This window comes from Eptesicus fuscus, chromosome 9, assembly GCF_027574615.1.
Source record: "Eptesicus fuscus isolate TK198812 chromosome 9, DD_ASM_mEF_20220401, whole genome shotgun sequence".
Lineage (NCBI taxonomy): Eukaryota > Metazoa > Chordata > Mammalia > Chiroptera > Vespertilionidae > Eptesicus > Eptesicus fuscus.
In genome coordinates this window covers 91,799,116-91,821,498 of record NC_072481.1, presented here as the reverse complement: position 1 = coordinate 91,821,498, position 22,383 = coordinate 91,799,116, and the positions used below count along the sequence as shown (strand labels likewise).

At 39.5% G+C, this 22,383-nt stretch overlaps 1 protein-coding gene and 1 long non-coding RNA gene across 4 annotated transcripts in view; one reads left to right on the top strand and one right to left on the bottom strand.

The window, feature by feature from the left end:
* Positions 1–856: 856 nt before the first annotated feature.
* On the top strand, positions 857–22,329 carry LOC114227565 (uncharacterized). The gene is made up of 5 exons (XR_003613626.2): positions 857–942; positions 7,777–7,887; positions 9,492–9,567; positions 21,654–21,777; positions 22,243–22,329. It is a non-coding gene; the product is annotated as an uncharacterized LOC114227565 (long non-coding RNA).
* Positions 2,838–22,383, bottom strand: part of ECI2 (enoyl-CoA delta isomerase 2) — a 31,643-nt gene continuing 12,097 nt past the window's right edge. For all 3 annotated transcript variants that reach the window (XM_054721526.1, XM_054721528.1, XM_054721527.1), the window contains 7 exons: positions 22,130–22,318; positions 20,379–20,448; positions 10,927–11,029; positions 10,065–10,185; positions 5,249–5,338; positions 3,689–3,832; positions 2,838–3,095 (listed from right to left, as the gene is read on the bottom strand). In XM_054721526.1, the coding sequence (XP_054577501.1) occupies positions 2,940–3,095; positions 3,689–3,832; positions 5,249–5,338; positions 10,065–10,185; positions 10,927–11,029; positions 20,379–20,448; positions 22,130–22,318 (873 nt within the window). In that variant the 3' untranslated portion in view covers positions 2,838–2,939. The remainder of the gene's footprint in view (positions 3,096–3,688; positions 3,833–5,248; positions 5,339–10,064; positions 10,186–10,926; positions 11,030–20,378; positions 20,449–22,129; positions 22,319–22,383) is intronic.

The following is a 22,383-nucleotide window of genomic DNA, read 5'->3' as shown; positions in this document are numbered from 1 at the left end:
AGTCCAGGAGCCCTTGGGGGATGTCCAACTGACAGCTTAGGCCCACTCCCCATGGGAGCGTACTGGCTCAGGGCTTCTGGCTGAGTGGTGCTCCCCCTGTGGGAGCATACTGTCCACCAGGGGGCAGCTCCTGCATCTGGCATTGGTATCTGCCCCCTTGTGGTCAGTGGGCATCATAGTGATTGGTTGTTCCACCGTTTGGTCGATTTGCATATTATCCTTTTATTATATAGGATTAACTAGAGGCCTGGTGGAGATTCATGCACCGGTGGGGTCCCTTGGCCTTGCCTGCGGGGATCGGGCCAAAACTGGCTCTCCAACATCTCCCAAGGGGTCCCGGGTTACGAAAGGTCAGTTCTTGGGTGACACACTCTGGAATCGGGCTCCCTCCTCTGGTTCTGGGTGCATCACCTGAGAACCGCAGCTGCCAAGTCACTGGTGCATTGAGCATCTGCCCCTGGTGGTCAGTGCACGTCATAGCTACCAGAGTGTCTGCCACCTGGTGGTCATTGTGCATCATAGCTACTGGTTGGACGGTCGGTTGCTTAGGCTTTTACATATATAGATTACTGTATTATTTTCCATATGAACAACTGTAAATTTACTTTTCCCCCAGCAGTATAATAAATGCAAACTAAGGTTTTTGTTTACTTTCTGGATAATACTACTGCTTCCATTTGCTCCCTTGCTAGATGGCTGAAAAGGAACATGAAGCCCACTGAAGATCTTCAGTCAGTAATCCAGAAGCTGTCTGTGTTTGGGCCAATTAAGTCAGTCAGCCTTTGTGGACGGCAGAGTGCTATCGTGGTGTTTGAGAACATGACTTCAGCGTGCCAGGCTGTGAGTGCTTTGAAGAGCAGGACCCCCGGCACCATGGTGCATTGTTCCTGGCAACACCAATTCATGTCGAAAGATGTAAGGGTCTCTTTACCAAAAACCTATGTAAGTTCTTTTTTTTTTTCTTTTTTATTGCCAAAATGTTTATTGTGAAATGGTCTTAAGACAAAGGAAAGCAAAGCTCACATACAAATGAAATGTATGATACCAATTTGGATTTTTGAATACACTGTGGACTTTGTGCCAGAATGCCAAATTCCAACTATGAAGGCAGTAACTGAATAGTCTTACCACACAAAAGTAAAATTTAACCTGCCAAGCAACCATTATGCAAGATTCTGGCATAGGATTTGCTCAGAGTAACATTGCAACAGAACAATTGAGAAAAAAAAAATTGTTATAAAACAAAGTGATAAGGCCATCTATTTAAGTCTCATACTCAAGGAATATATTTTCTATTTAGTACAAAAACTTTAAAATAGTGCAAAAGCAGTATGTGTGGTGTGTTATAGCTGACATTAAAAACTTATTCTGCACAAGATGTAAAATAATTAATGTGCGTGCTTGAAACTTTAGTTCGAAGTAAATAATCACATGCCAGAGAGCTCCTCAAACATAGCTCTAGTCCTCGGATTTCCAGGCAGACACGCATTTTTCCTCATAGAAATGCTACATCAAGAGCTATTAGGCTACACTACAGTCAAGGGAACAGAATAGGTTCTTCTTTTTGGCAATGCTTAAAATCTAAACAGGAAAAGTCTTACTCAAAAGCAGCAAAAGGTGCCTGGTTATAGAAAAAGTATGCTCTATTACATATGTGATATGGTGAGACTGCTAATTTTAAAAGGCTGCAATAAATCTAGTGTATTATTTTTTTTAAAGTTATCAAGGCTTAACTCGGAGTTAGTTTTAAAGTGATCTTTCATGAAATGCTTACCACTCTAATGAAAACTCTGACAATAAAGTTATCTACATCGTGGGACTATAGAAGTCATTTTGGATCTCTCCCAATGCCCCCCCCGCCCCACCACCACCTCCCATTCCTTGATTTTTATGGGGTCAAGTTTGAATCCCTCAGCTGGTGTTGAAGTGTAACAAATCCGCTGCATACTAAAAACCACTGTCTACAAAACAGTTCTCAACAGTTCTAGAGCATCCAAAACAGGCATGCTATGTGCCTCCCAACTCTCCCCATGGGTTGTTTATGTAAAATATCAAATTGTAAGTTTGCTAAAAGAAAAAAAAAGATTGTTAGGAAAAGGGCACCTTTTAAATTAACTTGGCTATTTTGCAGAATTGTAGATACCTCAATGATTAAGAAAAAACAAAACTTCTTGTGGCATCAAGGTAGCCGGAGAGTACGTTTAGCTGCTTCACAGTTTCCACCAGCATTCTTCTGGGGAAAGACACCATTTCCACAAGTGGGGATTTAAAATAAATGCCACAAACCTATAAAATTCAGACTGTGTAGTAGTTGTAATTCTGAAAATGCACCTTTTGACTTGGTGATTCTATTTTGGGAACAAAAATTTTAGATGTGGAACTCTAAAACTGCCAGCTTTAACAAGTTTCCTAAGGATGGGTGTTTTGGATGAAATTCTTTAATAGGTGTGACTATCCTGGCATGCTGGATATTACAGAGTCTTGGTATTGGGTACTCAATACATCTTCAGTCACCATGACAACCAAAAAGATGCCCCAGCACTCCCAAATACCGTTAGGTGACAGCACTAGCCCGGAAGAGAACACTAATATGTGGTCATCAAATTCTAAATGATCAACTGGCTCCAGAGCAACGTGGGATCAGCAGCTGAGGTTGCCAAGGCCCAGCACATGGAGGGGGCACCTGGGGTTGAGAGGACTGCGGCCCCACCAGGCTCGCATGCTTCCACCAGAGTCAGAAGTTGAACATCAAAACTATGTAAATTCTTAAAGCTTGTGTTATATAATTTTTAAAATCAGGGCTCTAGTAAATATAATAATCATAAATATTTCATCACTGAAAATAAAAGGCACAGTGAAGTTTATTTAGTTGAAGTATTGGAAATTAGAAATCGTAGCACATCCCCTCCTTTGAAATGCCTAACTTTGCTTATTAGTCATCACAGTTTTGATCTTCTGGATAAGAAGTTCATGGTTGCATTTATGCATTCGTCTGATAGCCATCTTTCCTGGAGGACACTACTTTCTTCAGCATTAACAGCATGTAGCTTTTCTTTCTCCATATTCCTGATGACCTGTTTTGAAATTCTCATGGACTGAAAAAAGAAAAAACAACAATAAGGTTAAGAGGTATTCTAATAGCGTGGGATCATTCTACAATTCTGATTCTTGTTTCTCCACTGTTCATTCAATCCGATTAGACATTAAAATATTTGTGTAATATAAGACAGTGCTTCTCAAATGTGCGTACAAACCACCTTAGGTACCAAAGCTTCCGATTCCAGGACGGCATTTTGAGCAGCAAACATATGGATCAGTCACTACCTATCACATATGAAAATGCAAGTGCTACATTAAGAATCACCTAGAAGTTAAGCTATCTTACCTAGTTTCTCACCTAGATTCAAGACTGAAAGTGTTTGGCAAATACTGCCTATCATTCTCCTCAGTTACCCCCAGAAAGGACTGGCCCCTCAGCCTTCATGTCACAGAAATGGAATGCCTATTTGATCATTTTTCTAAAAATCAGTATTGCTCACATTATGACGATAAATTTTAATCTCAAATTTAGGTCTACTTAAAGCCAACCAAGGTATGTCTTGTATGTTTTTTTAATTGCTTATTTTTTTAAGGTAAATAAATTATTTCCATGGTTCATACAAGTAAAAAAAAAAAAAAGAATACTAACATTTGGGGGGAGCTTTGAATATGCTTTCAGCCTAGTCCAAACTTCTTTCTGAAAAGTACTATCAGGAAAAACTTCAGTAACAAGTCCTTGAGCACATGCTTCTCTTGCTGTTAACTTCTTTCCAAAAATAAGCATCTCTGTTGCCTGAAATGAAAAGGAAGACTAAGAAAATAACTTAATGAAACGAGGTTCAGTTAACTTCAGAATTAATTGCTTTTTATAGACATAGGGAGATTTACTTGTGGTCTTTTGAAGTTGCTAGTATTTCTCAAAGGAAGACACTGAGGACATTATTAATAGGCAATAGTTTGCAAACTGAGCATTGAGGCTCTCTAGAAGGTTTGTAGGGTTGTTGCTTCTGTGTGTGTCTTTGTTGGAGAGGAAGCTGGGGCAGAAATGACCTGAAGCAGATGCTGACTTTAGAACCCACAGAAGATATGATTTTCTGTTTTTATACACTATAAACAATTATTTTTTTTTGAAAGAAAAAAAATCATGGTCATAGGAAATGCCAACCAACCTTGAGAATCCCTAACTTTCAAAATTCCCTTCCCTGAAAATTCTACCCAGTGGCCCAGCTCTGATGGTTTTCTTTTACCTGCACAGGTACTCAAATTAGTTCTCTTTGACTGAAGGAAAGTGGTAAGACTAATATTCAGTTTCAAAAAACCCTGATATCACTAAGTATATATATATATATATATATATATATATATATACACTTGCAATTTCTCTTCCAGGAAAGTAAGCCTATTGCTTCTAAATAGTCAAATGCTTCTAAACCTTAGGGTTATTTCTAGCCAACGTTTCAAAGTTAAAATCTCAATAACAATTCAGGGTATATGACAGAATAGACTTAAAAAATATGTAACAAAACCCTAACAGCAATGAAAATAGTCTCAATTCCTATTCCCCCTTTCAGGCCTTGAAGAATGTTGGCTAAGCCTTTCCCTATCCCCATCTCTCTGGTCTTGTCATGAACCCTTTGGAGCCATGTACACAGAGCATGACAATTATAATGTCACAGACCCAGTGACAGACCTGAGCGGCCACCCAGCCACTCCCGGGACCTTCACACCCTGCTGAAACCAGCTGATGAAAAGGCTCCGTGACAAAGTGGGAAACCCCACGGGGCCTCACATCGGCTGGTACTCCCCGTGATTCTGGAGGTAAAGGTGTCACTCTATCACTTTCAGTGGATGTTGCTCATACAGGAAGAAATTAGGGGAGGAATCAGCATCGCAGACCAAGGGAGGCGGGCACAGCCCCGGTCCGTCCCCTGAAGAATGCCACGCAGCTGTGCCACCTGTGGTGCAGCTGGCACTCGACAGCCAGTGGAAAGACCCGTTCCACAGATTTGGGGTGCTGCAGATAGAGTTTCTATTTTCCCCCCATAGCAGACATTTCCCACATCCTGGTTCTTCATTCTAAAACTCTTTAAGAGTTGATGAGCAGAAAATTTCCTTTTCTGTTATTATTGAGGGAAAGAAGAGGGAGTATAGGATTACTTTTGGAAAAGAGATGTCATTAAAATTTATCTTTAAGGTTTTCAAAGGTTACCTTGGCTGGGCCCATTATCTTCGGAAAAGTGTAAGAGGCGCATCCTTCTGGACTTAGGCCTAGGTAACTAAAAGGAGTATGAAACGTTGCCTATTTGGAGAAAAAATTTAAAAATAAATAATTATTGTATGTGATTAAAAAAATAATTATTTATCTATATCCTCACATTACTTAGTTGAAAAACTTGTTAAAAATTAGTATTGTGGTATTACACACACACACACACACACACACACACACACACACACAAATTCATTCTTTTTTTTTTTTTAATATATTTTATTGATTTTTTACAGAGAGGAAGGGAGAGGGATAGAGAGCTAGAAACATCGATGAGAGAGAATCATCGACCAGCTGCCTCCTGCACACCCCCTACCGGGGATGTGCCCGCAGCCAAGGTACATGCCCTTGACCGGAATCGAACCTGGGACCTTTAAGTCCGCAGACCGACGCTCTATCCATTGAGCCAAACCGGTTTCGGCCACAAATTCATTCTTTTAATGTATGCAGTTTGATAAGTTTTTTAAAAATATATTTTATTGATTTTTTCAGAGAGAAAGAGAGAGGGATAGAGAGTTAGAAAAATCGATGAGACAGAAACATCGATCAGCTGCCTCTTGCACACCCCCTACTGGGGATGTGCCCGCAACCAAGGTACATGCCCTTGACCGGAATCGAACCTGGGACCCTTGAGTCTGCAGGCCGATGCTCTATCCACTGAGCCAACCCGGTTTCGGCCAGTTTGATAAGTTTTAACAAATGGATAGCTATGTAACCACCACCCTAATAAGATACAGAATATTTCCATCACCCCCAATAATTCTCTGTGTCCCTCACAGCCGCCCATTCCTCTCATCTCCAAAAAACTGCTGATCTGCTTTTTGGCCCTAAAATCTTGACTTTTCTAGAAATTTATATATAAACTAGTGGCCTGGTGCACAGATTCGTGCACATTGAAAATAAATTAATTAGAAGAAATACTTAATCGGGTCCCTCCTCTCTGGTTCCGCAGTGCATCACCTGAGAACCTCCACTGCCAAGTCACGGCAGCTTGGCCGCTCCTGCATTGAGCGTCTGCCACCTGGTGGTCAGTGCACATCCTACCTACTGGATGGTCAGACAGTCACTTAGCTTTTTATATATATATGAAATAATATACTGTGTAGCCTTTTGTCCTTTTGTAAGCTTCTGTCCTTAGCATGTGGCTTTTGAGAGTCACATGTTGTTGTATATATTACTAGTGTGCCCACTGCATGGATGTGTCATAATTTGTTTATCCTTCCATCAGTTCAAGCCATCGGTGTTATTTACAGTATTTTGGCTATTATAAATAAGGTTGTTATGAACACTTGTGTACAAGTCTCTGTAGGAACATGTTTTCAATTCTCATGGAGTGGAATTGCTGGGTTGTGTGGTAAATGTATGGTTTAACTTTATCAGAAGCTGCTAAATTATTTTTCAAAGTGGTGTACCACTTAACATTCCCTCCAGCAGTGTATAAGTACTAATTGCTCCATATCCTTGCAAAACCTTGTTATTGTTAGTCTTTTTAACTTTAACCATTCTAGTAGGTATGTAGTGGCATCTTGCTGTGGTTTCAACTTACATTTCCCTAATGATTAATAATATTATGCACTTTTCATGTACTTACTAGTCATTTTTATATCTTCCCGGTGAAGCAGCTATTACAAGTACTTTCCCCACTATTTTTAAATTAGATTATTATTTTTTGATTAAGAGTTCTTTATATACTCTGGTCACAAGTCATTTTTGTAATGGTGTCTTTCTCATATATTATTAAGAGCCATTTATACTTTATATCCTGTGGGCTATTTATGCCTTAATCACCCATTTTTATATTAAGTTGGTGACCTATCACTCTTTAGATGTATTTTTAAAATATGTTAGAGAGATTAGCCTTTATTATGTGAGTAGAAAAACTATTTTCTTAATCTGTCATTTGTCTCAATTTTGCCCCAGAGGTTTTTTGATTTGCTTTAAACACTAGGAACAATTTCAAAGTTGGTTATTTAAAATAAGTCATTTTTACCTTTTTTTATATTTCAGAAATATTTATGTGTTTTCTTGATGAATACTGACAATATGCAAACAGAATATTTAGGCTTCATTTCCTATTATCAGATACTAGTAGCCCTGTGTACGAATCTGTGCGTCAGTAGGTCACTGCCTCCCTCCTGTAGCTCCCCACCTGCGGCCCCGCCCTCCTGTAGCTCCCCCTGCCCCTCCCATAGCTTGCTGCCCTGCCCCATCCTGTAGCTCTCCGCCACCCACTTGTAGTTTACTGCCCCACCCTCCTGCAGATCCATGATCTGGTCGTTACACGGTCGGTCATTACACCTAACGGCATAATGGATAATTAGCATATTCCTCTCTTATTATATAGAATGGTGTTTTTATTTTAAGGAATATTGTTAGAAGGTGTAAATGTATAATGTATGCAGCATATCGGTCAAAATAATAAAAATATATAAAGTTATTAATGTCTTCTCTCCTTCCTCTCCCAAAAGAAAGCTTATTCAAGAAAATATACTGAGAAGTCACAGCCTAAGGAACAGATCTAAAAACTGAAAAAATGAAAACTAAAAGGCCGACAACCATAGCTAAGGGGCCACAAACAGGTACATACAAAGCTGACGATGAGCAGCATTTAACTTATAAGCATTATTATAAGTATGCATCTAGTTTATCTGTAGAAATGGAGCAATAGATGTAGTTAGGGTTTAGTCTGATGCTCTGGCGTTAGACTGCTGTGACTCTGGGAGTTTCTTAACCACTTTGTGCCACAGGTTCCTCATCTGTAAAATGTGGATGAGGACCTATCTCATAGGACTGTTGTCATTCCCTAATTTAAAATTAAGACTTGTTTTAATTCAGTTGGATGAACTCTTAGCAGTAGTCATTATTTGTTAAATATTTTACTTTGGGCCAAATCTCTTAGCATTAAAAAAACATATGTTTAGCCCTACCCTGTTTGGCTCTGGATAGAGTGCTGGCCCAAGGACTGAAGGGTCTTGGGTTCAATCCCAGTCAAGGGCACATACCTGCAGGCTCCATACCTGGCCCCAGTGTATGTGTGTGTAGGAGGCAACCAATCGAAATGTCTCTCTCACATTGATATTTCTCTCTCTCTGTCTCTCCCCTTCCTTCCACTCTCTAAAAATCAGTGGAAAAATATCGAGTGAGGATTAAAAAAAAAAGATAAAAAAATGTTATATATATATATATATATATATATATATATATATTATCACACACACACACACACACACACATACACTGTCCCCTCAAAATGTATACACACTTTAACAACCCATAGCTCAATTTTGAAAATGAAATGTATTTTCATAAACACTGCCTTTATCGTTATTCAAAGTGTGTGTATACATTTTTTGGGGACACTAATTTCAATTTTAATTCCAATTTATAACATAAGATGAAAGTTCCAGAAATCTTTAAAAGGATAATGTATATGATAGTCATTTTGAATACAGTGGGAGAATCAGGACAAGATTCAAATATGATATTTGCCCTTTAAGTAGTGAAGAGTGAGACCCCCAAATTCAGGCCAGGTACCCTTCATGCCACCCCTGTAGAAAGCAGATCAATTAATTGGTCATTTAACACAAAGAATGTAACCAAAGACTACTGACTTCTGCCTTTGGTCAGAAACTTCTACATATAAAGGTTAGGCAGAGTAGCTCCTAGAATATCATTTGCTCCCATTATGGGAAAATTATTAATAAGAATTCGATCTGCCAACATGCCCAATCTGGTTAAATGGAATCCAGTAAAAGATAAACCAAAGAGTTAAGGACCCTATTATAGGAGCCTGGCTACCAGTGGGGAAGACACCTCCAAACACAAGTAGGACCCTCATCAGTGGTAAAAATCACGTTTCCCACCAGGTGGTTGAACGGCAAATTTTACCCTGACATAAGCCAGCGCCACTCTAATAACCAGATAGCCCTAAAGTGGTTACTAATTCTACAGTGAAAAGCTCTATGGTAAAGGCTCTAAGGTAAATGTTCATCACGTCTTTGCTTGTAATGACAGAAACTGGAAGCAGCCAAGGCTCCCAGCAGTCAGAGACTGGTTAACTAGTAAGTTAAATAGCTCAAATGTTAGCACTAGTTATCTCTTGAGTGGTAAGCTAACTGATTTCTAACTTTTTTCTTTCTACTTTTCCATATTTTTTAAAATTTTGTTTTCTTCTGTGACATAGATTGCTACTGAAGTAAGAATAGAAATTAAAAATCGATATCATTCAATGGTGAACACAAGACTGAATTGTGTTTTGGGTAAGTAAGTCCTCTGAGCTTCAGTTTTCTTATCTGCAAAGGAGGGAGTGAAAGTAGATCATGCTCGAAAATTACCTTCATATTCTAAAATTCTAAATTGTAGCATTCATTTATTAGGAAAAAAAGTATCAAATAATCCACTTGTATAACCTGCAAAGATGCTACTCCCTTACTCCTTCTCCCAACAAGCTTTTAAGGTCTCCAAAATATTTTAAAGTAACATGAAAATTGAATCACTGTTATGTAATTTGATTAAAATACAGAATCAAAAGAGTTGAGAAAATGTTCACAACAATATTGGTATTTAGAAAATTTTAACTTAAAAATTCAAAATAAAATGAATCAAATTAGTTAGACTAATTCTTTGGGAAAAATTTAAATTTAGTCCATTCAACAACAAACAATATGTAATCTGTTTACTACTAGCAACAACAATGGAGAGTCAAGGATCTCATTTTCACTGGCATTACTTGCTAAGTTTCTGGGCGCTCACCTACCCTGTCGGAGGCATAGACAGCGTCGAATAGCCCGAGGATGGTGACGGAGATCCCCACAGCTGGACCGTTCACCACTGCAATCAGAGGCTTAGGAAAATCTATAAAAGTGTCTACAAAATCCCTACAGAAATAGAAATACAAAAGCATGTTTAAATGTTCTAAAGCAGCATTATGGAAGCATAGGCAAGACAGCAGGACTCTGAAGTAATAAACTCTTCTGGCCAGACTGGGTGTTCCCATCTCACACAGCTGGGCCTCCCTGTCTTGCCACACCCATGCATCCAGGACAGCCATCTGAATGGCACTTGACAGAGTGAGTCCTAGATTCGACCTTGGTTCAAATCTTGTATTGTGGGCAGTTAGGTCAGGACTATAAAGCTGCTGTGGACTTAAGAGATGAAGATGGCTGACTGAGCATATGCTGCATATGACAGCTCAGAGGGAATCGGAGATCCTGCAGGGATAAACAAGACAGGAAGACAGGAGCCTCACATCCTATTTTTTGAGACCACTTCCAAGTCTCCTATTACCAGCAATCACGGAAGTCACAAATTCCTTTGGCTGCATGATAATTTGCTAAATTCCTCTGTCTCAATATGAGAGAATTTTATTTCCTTTATTTACTAGTTTACTTTTATGCTTTCCAATCACATCTCATGTAGAGCAGAGGATGAATAGGTAACAGAAGTTAAAGTGATTGAATGTCTACCTGTTGATAAAGGCAGTTTGGAGAAATATGCCTGTTCAAAGCCACAATTAATGACATGGACACAAGAAGTATTTATTTTACTTTTGCTCAACTAAATACCACTTTGATCGAATATGGATGAGCCCTCTGGGACCAGAGAAATGGCATTCTTACCTCAGTATAAGAGCACTTTGTTTGGCTTTCTCCTCTACTCCACCAGGGGGAATATCGGTGAAGTTGGCCAGATCATTCCCACTACAGTAATAGTCACCATTTCCTGTAAATAAAATCAACAAGCTCACCATTCATTCATTCTATAATTGTTAAGAATCTATGTCCCAGGCTCGACGCCAAGCACTGGAAAACACTGGTGAACGGGCTCTGGTTCTTGCCCCAATTTACAGATTTGTGAGTAAAATAGACATTGATTTTAAAACAGACAGATAAGTGTAAGCAATGCAACTATGACAAAGGAGCGGTACATGACAAGAATAAGAGTATCCTACCTAATAAAAAAAGTAATATGCAAATTGACTGTACCTTCAACATGCCCACAAGCCAATCAGAGCAAGTATGCAAATGAACCCAACCAAGATGGCTACAGCCACAGAGAGCAAGGTTTCCCAGGTAACAGAGGAAGCCAAGCTTTCTGCCTGCCCTTGCCAGGCCTAAGCCTCCACTCAAGCTACAAAGTTTCAATTATAGAAGGTAAAAAAATTCAAACAGAATGGCGACAGAACGGCGCTTGAGAGAGCAGGCCAGGGTTGCCCCCGGCAACAGGGGAAGCAAAGCTTTCTGCACACCCTGTCCGGGCCCACCCGCTTAAGGCTACAAAGTTTTAATTATAGAAGGTGAATTAACTGCAACAGAAATGGCTGCCAGCCACTGAGGGAGCAGCAGGCTTGGCTCCACTCCAGGCTACAAAGTTTCAATTGTAGAAGGAAAATAAATTCCAGATACCAGGGCTTCCGCTTGGGTTGCCAGGGGGCGTGGCCGGCCTGCAAACCACCACAGGCCCCTCGCTCAGGCCACCCCACGCCCCAAGGGAACCCCCACCTGATCCAGGACACCCTTCAGGGCAAACCAGCTGGCCCCCACTCCTGCACCAGGTCTCTATACTATCTAATAAAAGAGTAATATGCAGATTGACCATCACTCCAGCACAAAATATAGCTGCCCCCATGTGGTCAAAGATCCTGCCCCCATGTAGACACAAGATGGCCACCAAAGATGGCCAGCAGGGGAGGACAGTTGGGAGGGACCCGGCTTGCAAGGGAGGGCAGTTGGGAGGGACCAGGCCTGCAAGGGAGGGCAGTTGGAGGTGATCAACTCTGCAGGAGAGGGCAGTTAGGGGTGACCAGGCCGGCAGAGGAGGGAAGTTGGGGGCAAACAGGCTGGCAGGGGAGCAGTTAAGCATCAACCAGGCTGGCAGCAGAGTGGTTAGGGGGTGATCAGGCAGGCAGGCAGAAGTGGTTAGGGGCAATCAGGAAGGCAGGCAGGCAAGCAGTTGGGAGACAGCAGTCCTGGATTGTGAGAGAGATGTCCGACTGCCCGTTTAGGCCCGGGATCGGGCCTAAACGGGCAGTCGGACATCCCTCCAGGAGTCCTAGATTGGAGAGGGTACAGGCTGGGCTGAGGACCAACCCCCCTCTGTGCATGAATTTCGTGCACCGGGCTCCTAGTATATAATAGGAGGTTTGGTTTAATCAGGGAGGTTTGGGAGGGAATTTTCTAAGGAAGGAACAACTGAACTGAGATCTGAAGGAGAGGCAAGGTTAACTAGAAAAAAGGTGTGAGAAGAATATTCATGCAGAGGAAATAGCATGTGCAAAGGTTCTGTGGAGGGGTTAACCCTGGTGTTTATAATGGGTTCAAATAAGTACCATTGTGCCAGGGCAGAGAAAGCGGGGGGCCGGGGGAAGCAGCTGGAGTAGGAGTAGGATGAGGATAGGTAGGATAAAGCATGCAAGGCTTTGGAGATCCTTTGTTTGAAGAGCCATTGAAAGTCTTTTCTTTTTTTTTAAAGTTTAATTTACATACAATAAAATGACCAGTTTTAAAGACTCAGTTCCATGATTTAAAAAGAAATGTTTTTATTGATTTCAGAGAGGAAGGGACAGGGAGAGATAGAAACATCAATGATGAGAGAGAATCATCAATTGGCTGCCTCCTGCATGCCCCCTACTGGGGATCCAGCCTGAAACCTATGCAGGTGCCCTAACTGGGAATTGAACAGTGACCTCTTGGTTTATGGGTCAATGCTCAACCACTGAGTCACACTGGCTGGGCCAGGTCAGTGATTTTTGAGAACTGTAAATATCTGTGTGATCACAATTCAAAACATCCATTATCCCAGAAAAAGTTCCCTTAAACTTCTACCCAACCCTGTCCTGAGGCTCTCTGGCTTCAATTACCATAGTTTTGCCTATGTTAGAAGTTCATTTAGATGGAATCATACAATATGTACTTTTTTGGGTGTCTTCTTTCTTTTGCTCAACCATGTTTTAAAGATTCACCATGTTCTTATGTGTGTTAGTTATTTATTCCCTTTTATTGATGAATAGCATTTCACTGTATAGTCAACTAGAGGCCCGGTGCACGAATTCGTGTACAGGTGGGGTCCCTAGACGTGGCCTGTGGGGATTGGGCAGAAACTGACAGTCCAATGCCACCTGCTGCTCTTGCTCATCCTGGCCCCGCTCCATCTGCCGTGAGCTTACGCCCAGTCAGTCCTGATTTGGAAAGGCTTGTGCCGCTGCAGCAGCACTTGCCAGTGTGAGCCCTGCATCTTGATGCCCATCCCGAGGGGGGCAAGGGAGGGCTGGGATGTGATTGGCCTTCTGGGCAGGTGATGGGATGCCCTTGATGGCTCAGGATCTGGATCCCTCCCGTTGACATTTATGCCAGTTGTTGGGAGCCACCTGGTGGCCACTTTTATATTGTTTCTTCCTTGTGGAGCATCTAGGGAGGGGAAGCGGCCATGTTGCCCAAGGCTGACTTCCAGGAGACCGGTGGCGTGGTCCATTGGTGCCTGGCCCATCGGTGCCTGGCCCGTTCTCCAGAGATTAGACCTCCAGGGCTACTGAGGGAGTGGCTGCCACTGGGCTGGTGGGCCACTGGTACGGGCGGTCAGCTGAGTGGTACTCCCACTGTGGGAGTGCACTGACCACCAGGGGGAAGCTCCTACATTGAGCGTCTGCCTCTTGGTGGTCAGTGTGTGTCATAGTGACCGGTTGACCAGTTGTTCATCGCTTGGGATTTTATATATATAGTAACTTGTTCATTTATTCACTTATTGTTGGACATTTTAAAGAAATATATTCTTATTAATTTCAGAGAAGAAGGGAGAGGGAGAGAGAGATAGAAACATCAATGATGAGAGAGAATCACTGATTGGCTGCATCCTGCATGCCCCCTACTGGGGATCGAGCCCACATCCTGGGAATGTGCCCCAACTGGGAATGGAACTGGGACTTCCTGGTTTATAGGTTGATACTCTACCACTGAGTCACATCAGCTGGGCTGGATGGACATTTTGTTTTCAGTTTTTGGCTACTGTGAAGTAGGCTACCATGATTGTTCTTTGTACAAGTTGTTGTTGTTTTTTATAGACATATCCTTAATTTATCTTGAATTTTTGAATTGGTATGTCACTGAACTGATGCGTCACTCTATAACAAGTTGCCAACTAATAACTACAAATTATTCTTGTATCAGAAATGTCTAAGGGTTCCAGTTGTTCCACATCATCACCAATATTTGGTCTTGTCTGTTTTTGGATTTTAGCCAGTCTAGTGGGTGACATATCTCATGGTGGTTTTAATTTGCATTTCTTTGATTAATGATATCGAGAACCTTTTCACTTCTTTTATGAAGTGTCAAGTCTTTATCCAGTTTTTAAATCTGATGGTTCAGCCCTATCTGGCTTTGCTCAGTGGATAGAGTGTCGGCCTATGGACGGACGGGTCCTGGGTTTGATTCTGGTCAAGGGCACATGCCCAGGTTGCTGGCTCCCTGAGTAGGGGGTGTGCAGGAGACAGCCAATCAATGATCCTCTCTCATTGTTGTTTCTCTCTCTCTTTCTGAAATAAAAAAAAATATATATATATATATATTAAAAATCTGACAGTTCATCTTATTAATTAGTAGGAGTTCTTTATATATTCTGAATATTAGTGCTTAATCAGATTTTTATATGGCAAATATTTTTTCTCCAACCTGTAACTTTATATTAATTTTAAAATTTGATAGTCTAATTTGCAAATTGTTTCTTTAATGTCTAATGCTGTTTTATTGTTGTCATGTCGAAGATATCTCTGCCTTCCCCAAAGTCACAAAGATACTGTTTTGTTCTAGAAGCTTTATGTTTCTGGGTTTTATGCTTAGATTAATTAATTTTGGTGTAAGGTTTAAGATGGAATTGAAGTTTATTTTTCCCCATATGGAAATTTAGTTGCTCTGGCACCATTTGTTAAAATATTTTCCTTGCTCCACTGAATTGCCATAGTGCCACTAAAGAATTTTAAATAGAGAAGGAATAGCTTTTTATTTAGAAAATATTATTTTGAATGTAGTGAGGAGACTGGGCATGGGAAAGAAGGCAAAAGGGAGTCAGAGAGACTAGATATGGGCTTACTTCAGTTCAGACTGAGTCCATGGTGGCTTGGACCAGTGCAGAGAAGACAGAAAGAAAAAAACCGATTGATTCTTACAGAGATATTGGTAAAGTGAAATGAGATTAGACTGGACACGGAAGTTGAGGAAGGGACAAATATCAATAATGAATGCTAGGGGCCTGGCCGGCATGGCTCAGTGGTTGAGCATTGACCTATGAACCAGGAGGTCACCATTCGATTCCTGGTCAGGGCAAATGCCTGAGTTGCCGGCTTGGCCCCCAGTTGGGGGTGTGCAGGAGGCAGCTGATCAATGATTCTCTCTCATCACTGATGTTTCTATCTCTCTCTACCTCTCCCTTCCTCTCTAAAATCAATAAAAAATATATTTTAAAAATGACTGCTAGGATTCTGATCTACATAATGGTACACATGGAACCACCACTGTAATTTGGAACACTGAAAAAGACCCAGGTAGAGAGATGTGGGAAGTGACACCCACACCAGTCTGGAGCCCCGAAGAGGATCCTGGACTAAAGATACAGACATGGGAATAACAGGCTATAGGCTTTTGTTGAAGTGTAGGCATGGATGAGAGGGTCTAGGGAGAACACCGATCAAGAAGGGAAGAGTGTCTAGGGCTAAACCTTCAGGAATACTCCATTTGATGGCCACATAGATGATGAATTTGCAAAGGTGATCAGAGAGAGCAACCAGGGACAGGAGGAAACCTAGGGAAAGGCTGGGCCCCTAGAGCCTAGAGAAGACAGAGCTTTAAGAAGGAGGGAAAGTCAAATAAAGCCTGAAAATGTGGATTTAATTATACAATGGTTAGTGGAGACCTAAGCAAAAATGGAGATCACATGGGCTCGAGGGCCAGTTTCAAAGCAAAGATTCAAAGAACATGTTTGTTTTGTAAGCAGGGCTTCACACAGTTATATGTGGGGTACTGAGAAGCAAAGAGCTGTATTAATCTCAGCAGTATTACTATATAATAAGTTTGTCTTCCTTGTTTCCACTAGGAGGAAATAGTGTCATAAATAGTATTTCTAACTATTTTCCAAGTAATAAATCTTTTCCAAAAAAATGCTTATGGTGATCCTCTATCTATCTATCCATCCATCCACCCACCCACCCACGCACCCACCCACCCACCAATCCATCCATCCATCCATCCATTCACCTACCTAAAACATTAAGAGCTGAGCTGTCCTATGGACTCAAAATAGAAGTGATGGACAATAGAAAGAAATGAAAAGGTGCCCAAGAGAATCCAGGAAAAAATGAAAGAGAAAACCATAACCATTAAAGAAATGATGCCATTAGAAGCAGTAAAAGGAGAAGAGACATTGTTAAAAATGTAATCAAGGCACTGAAATACAGAATTGAGACAACTGAGCAAAACAAATGGAAGACAACAGAGTTAAGAATTCAGAGAAAATAATAGATAACAGACCCAGCAGACCAAACATTACTTTTCTATAACTAGAATTTCTTTCAAAGAGAGCTGATCAATTGAAACAAAAATATTCAGAGATATTATCAAAGAAAATTTAAAATAAGACCTTAATAATCTGTTTTAAAAGGATGTGCATTACCTAGGAAAAAGTAGAAAAAAAATGGGAAAGTATCCCATGGTCATCTAGAGAAAAAAAAAAATATCTTAAAGGACTAAAACTAAAATTAACGGTAGCCTCAAACTTCTCCCCAGCAACATTTGATGCTAGAATATAATGGAGCTCTATTTAACAGATTATACACCTGGAGAGAGGTTTAGGGATATCAGGGGATTCGTGCTCACTTCCTTGCCTTTCATGGAGGCAACCAACAGATACTGCCCGAAGGGAGTAATACAAGATAGAGATGTCTATGTGTACCACATAAAGCTGTAAAAGCAGTAAAAAGCTTCCTCTATGAGGAATAAAAAACACACTAAGCAAAACGAGGAACACAGACTATCAAGTAAAAAAAATAGCAATTAAAGGAAGCATTATAAATGAAAGCATGTAAGATGCCAGAACTAAAACCCAACATATCTGACATATACACAAACCTTTACAACAAAAACACATACGATCAGAGGAGGAAAACCAAAAAAATGTGCTATATGAAACAGCCAATAAAAAATAATTCAGAGAAGTGTCAAGTAAAAGATCAATAAAGGTTTACAGATAAGTGAAAACAGTACTGAAGCAGGTGTTATGGCATTAATATTTGACAGAGTTGATTTCACGGCAAAAAGCATTAAATGAGCTACAGGGCCATTTGGCAATAAAGGATAAATTCCATATTGAAGAGACTAACCATAAATCTTTTAGTATCATCAAGATAAAAACATTCTTTAGAACAAAGGCCTATTTTTTTTTTTTACACAAAGGAGAAAGTGACAGAAACACAATAGTGACAGATGCCTTTAATTCATTTTTTTCCATCCAAGACAGTCATTAGAAGAAAAAACAGAATTTGAGGAATCAAAATAACATAAACTGACATTTTAAATTCTACACCTTAAAAATGATAATAACCCTTGCTGGGTGGCTAGTTAGTTGGAGCACGGTCCTGTACACCAAAGAGGTTGCGAGTTTGATTCCTGGTCAGGGCACATACCTAGGCTCTGGGTTCTATCCCTGGTCGAGGTGCATTTGGGAGGCAACCAACTGATGTTTCCTCTGACATTGATGTTTCTCTCTCTCTCTTTCCCTCTCTCTAAAAAATGAAAATCAATAAACATATCCTTGGGTAAGGATTAAAAATAATTTAAAAAAAGAATAAATGTATTACTTAAAATTATTTTTCATATATTATATTGTACATTATCACATATATAAAATAGCACAGGACTTTTGAAGTGCTCCTGGTGTATATAAAAATTGGTCATTTTCTACTTCTTTATCTTCAAGATAGAATTTTCAATAGATAGTAATATACACCAAATTTTAACAGATTCTAAAAAAGTAAAATTAGTAAAACTGATCATCTCTGATTATAATATATAAAGTTAGGAATTAACAGAAATGGAAACCCCCAAACAAACTTTCTGGAAATTAAAGAAACTATTATCATGTAATGATTAGATCAAAGAGGAATTAGAAACCAAAAGTGGAAATATATAGAAAATAACGAGTGAAAGCACTATTTATCAAAACTTAATCTTTGAATTTTTTTTTACCTATTAATTAGTGTAATAATAGGGCTTAGTCACATAGGTTTGTTATGAGAGAGCTTAGAAAAAGAAATTAAAAGAAAACTTTACAAATAATTAAAGTGCTTAGAGTGCCTGGAAAACAGAAATTATTATATAAATATTAACCATTATTATCATTGTTATTAAACTCAGAAATTTTACTTTTAGGAATACAGCTTATATTTTGCATGTTAGTTCTAAGACATACATCCAAGGATATTTACTACAACACCATTTCAATAGCAAAAGACCAAGTACAATCTACATGTTCATCAATAGTGGAAAGATGAATCATGAAATTCAAAAAATTTAATACTTTGTAGTCCTGAAGAGAAAAACTTAGAAGTGTATGTACTGGCAGAACAATTTTTCAGGAAATGTTAAGAAAAGAAGGTGGGTATAATATGTGTGTATTATATGTCTCCTTTTCTGTTGTTTTTTTTAAGTGGAGGGAAACACACACACACACGCTTGTATATACATAGACAACTTTCTGAAAGGCATCAAGGAAAACTGAGTCTTTCTAGGAAGCAGGATTGTGGTTCCAAGGAGAGTGAGATTTAGTTTTGTTATGTAACTTTCATGTTGTTTTTTTTTAAAAAACCATGTACCTATATTTTACTTTAAGAATAATTCATTTAAAAAATATACAACTTTCTTCTCCTGTATCAAACCAATGCTATTTCTAGACTCTTTTTCTTATATTTATTCTCCTAAATTATCTGGGCATACACATGAAATACGAGGCCATTTTCAACTCTTCCCTTTTATTCATCCTTCGAATCAGCTATTAGAGTTCTCTCTCTCCCCCTCTATTGTTGACTAAGACGTATCTGATATCTCTAGATAATTATGTATTTTACAAATTGTAATGAAAATTTAAAAATAAAATCACTCTTGCTTCTGCCATGCCTACAAACAGTAACAGCTACTTCTAACAGGTGTCTGCTGTGTGCCATGCCCCTTTCCTGCATTATCCCATGTCATCATCTCAACCATTCAATGGGGTTAGTAAAACACTGTCTTCTCCATTCAGAAGCAGAGGTCACCCACAGGAATAAGGAGTGAATCCAGGATTTACCTTAAGTTGATGTGAGTCCCCACCATGCATATGCCCCTTCCAAATCCAACGACTTTCATTTTCCATGTTTTCATCAGCCCAGGTCCATGGGCATCCATCTTATTTTCCAGTATAATCACAATACTGATATAACTTTATTTTTTTTAAATATCTTAAACATTTTCTATACTGTTGATCTTTAGAATTATACTTTTGAATGCTTGTGCAATATACAGTCTAGTGGATGTTCTATAATTTGCTTCATTATTCTATTATGGCAACATATTTAAAATATTTTCACAAAGTAATGCTGCAAAGATTACCTTTCTCTTATTATTGACAAGTACCCAATTTTAGTACCAATACTTTTCTTACCTATTTGTATCTGCTTTTTATAAATATAAATTTGTGCCTATTAAATTTTTCATATATTTAAGAATTAGATTATCTTAGTATTGGACAAGATCTTAGAGCTTATGTACTCAGTTTCCTATCTAGTAGGAAATCCCCCAAAATAGAAATTTAATTAAGAAATCTAAGAAAAGTTTTGCTTTTCCTCAACTACTTGTAAATCTCCCAGTTTCACTGCTGAACTCTAATACCCAGTTACCCCCCGTTTTCCCTTTGCCAAAGTATCTTATATATCCAATGTTGCCTCACTGTCTTTGGAATTTTCATTGATTTATATCTATGTGAATTCCCCATGCATGTATTATACTTTGATTTTCTCGTTACAAACAAACAAAAGGAATCTAAGAAAATGTCTTACCTGTTACAACAGTTATGGTCGAGTCATCCTTGCTTGCAGCTTTAAGTGCAAACATGATTTCTTGATACATCTATGAAAAGGGAAGATGAAGACAAAGAACCCTGAAGATGATAACCATTATGGGATGGATTCCCTAAATGTCAATCTGCAAGCCTACTCTCTGCAAAGTGCCAAACATTTATGTTGGTTGTATTTAAATAATCAAAAAGCCAGCCCAATACACTTGAAGGGATTTTTATTCCTTTTACGATTGCTTGTATTATGTACCAAGTGCTATAGTGGATGCTTTTTCCAAAAGTGAACAAATAAGACACAATCCTTGAGCCTGTGGAATAGAGGGGTTTGCTCTAAAATGGGTGGAAAGTACAAAGTAGCAGGAAACTCAGAGAAGGTGTGATACTTATCTAGGGTGGATATGATGGGAAGTGGCCAGAGAAAGATTTCCTTAGGGCAATTTTTCAATTACAACCTCAAGAAAGAGCATGAGTAGCCCAGGCAGCCAGTCTGGGAAGTGTTAATGATGCTAAAAGACTGGGATTTCCAAGACACTGTAAGGATAGTGAAGGACAGACAATAGGCCCAATATTTTAAATCAGCGACATCGCTGAACATACTGGATGTGTAGTTATCACTTTTAATGCATTTAAAGCAGGCGCAGTTTCTACCTTAGATGAGACTTCAAGGTGGGAGAAGATGATGAAGAAGGCTGATATTTACAGATACACAAACACTGAGAAAAATATGTATGAATTTTTCAAAATATATGAATAAAGGTAAAATCTTTGCACTGAGGGGGGAATGAGGAAGTCATTCCATTATTACTATGGTTATGATGACACAGTAGGACAGGGTTACTGGCAAGAGCCAGGATTAGGAGATGGATATATCAGGGTTTTGGGTTAGGATTTCCGCCGTATTAGTTATGTGAATTTGAACAACTAGGCTCCTTGTGGGAATGTGGAAATGGCCGACACATACTAGGCTCTGTAAAGAGTGGCTAGTCTTATTATTAACAAGATAATGTAGAAACGAGTCAGGATAAAAGGAAAAACAGCTTTGAGAACCAAATGTTTTACTAATTGGTTGGATAATTAATATCCAACTTCATGAAATTCTTATTTAAGATGTAAATGATAAACTCAATGAAAGGGGTCATGGCCCCCTCAAATGTCACTCCTAGTGCAGCACCGAGCAGCCGATTAACGCCCTATCAGTTTTTTTCAAGGTGAAAGGGCTAACATGCTTATTTTTATTGTCATTCTAATTCAATGACAGATTCAAAGATTGAAGTTGCTCTTGGGAAGTAGCACATTTCAAGCAGAGATGGGTTATAATTGATTTCAGATGAAGTCCTGCTCTCCTTTCTCCCTCTACTCATACAAAATAAAGCTGCATGCAGGTAAGCAGTGCTCACTCTCAAGCCGAAGTGACATGAAAATACTTCTGGGGACGGTCTATGCCAACCTCAGAGGACCTCTACACACAAGCTCTCACGTTAATGTATGTTTCATTTATATTGACTTATCTGTGCTCCCATCACTGGGAAAGTTGTAGTTCCCTTTGGGGAACTACCTGAGGCTCACAAATTCTAAATAACGAGGGCCTACCTCTTTTGTGTGAAGAAGTAGCCACCATTAGTAACCTTTCTGCAAAAATCAAATGATACAAAAACGGGAATGATGCTGAAACACTATAGTTTTTGAGTATAATAGCCGGGGTCGGGGGAAGAACTCTAGGGAAGGTAATGTCACCTGGGTGCTGATTGCATTCTTTTTGGCGGGCCGGTTGAACATGATCTTTGTGATGCCGTCTTCTGAGGTCACCACCAGGTTTTCAGATCCCTGTTGTTCCCTGTCCGCTCCAGGCTTCCCTTCGCTAGAGGACTCAGATGAAGAACTCAAACTGGATACCAAATCTATATAGTTCTGCCTGGCCGTTTCCTGAAGAAAAGATGACCAATAAGTTAAGTCCGTGATCAACAAATAAGCATTTGGAGAAACTTACT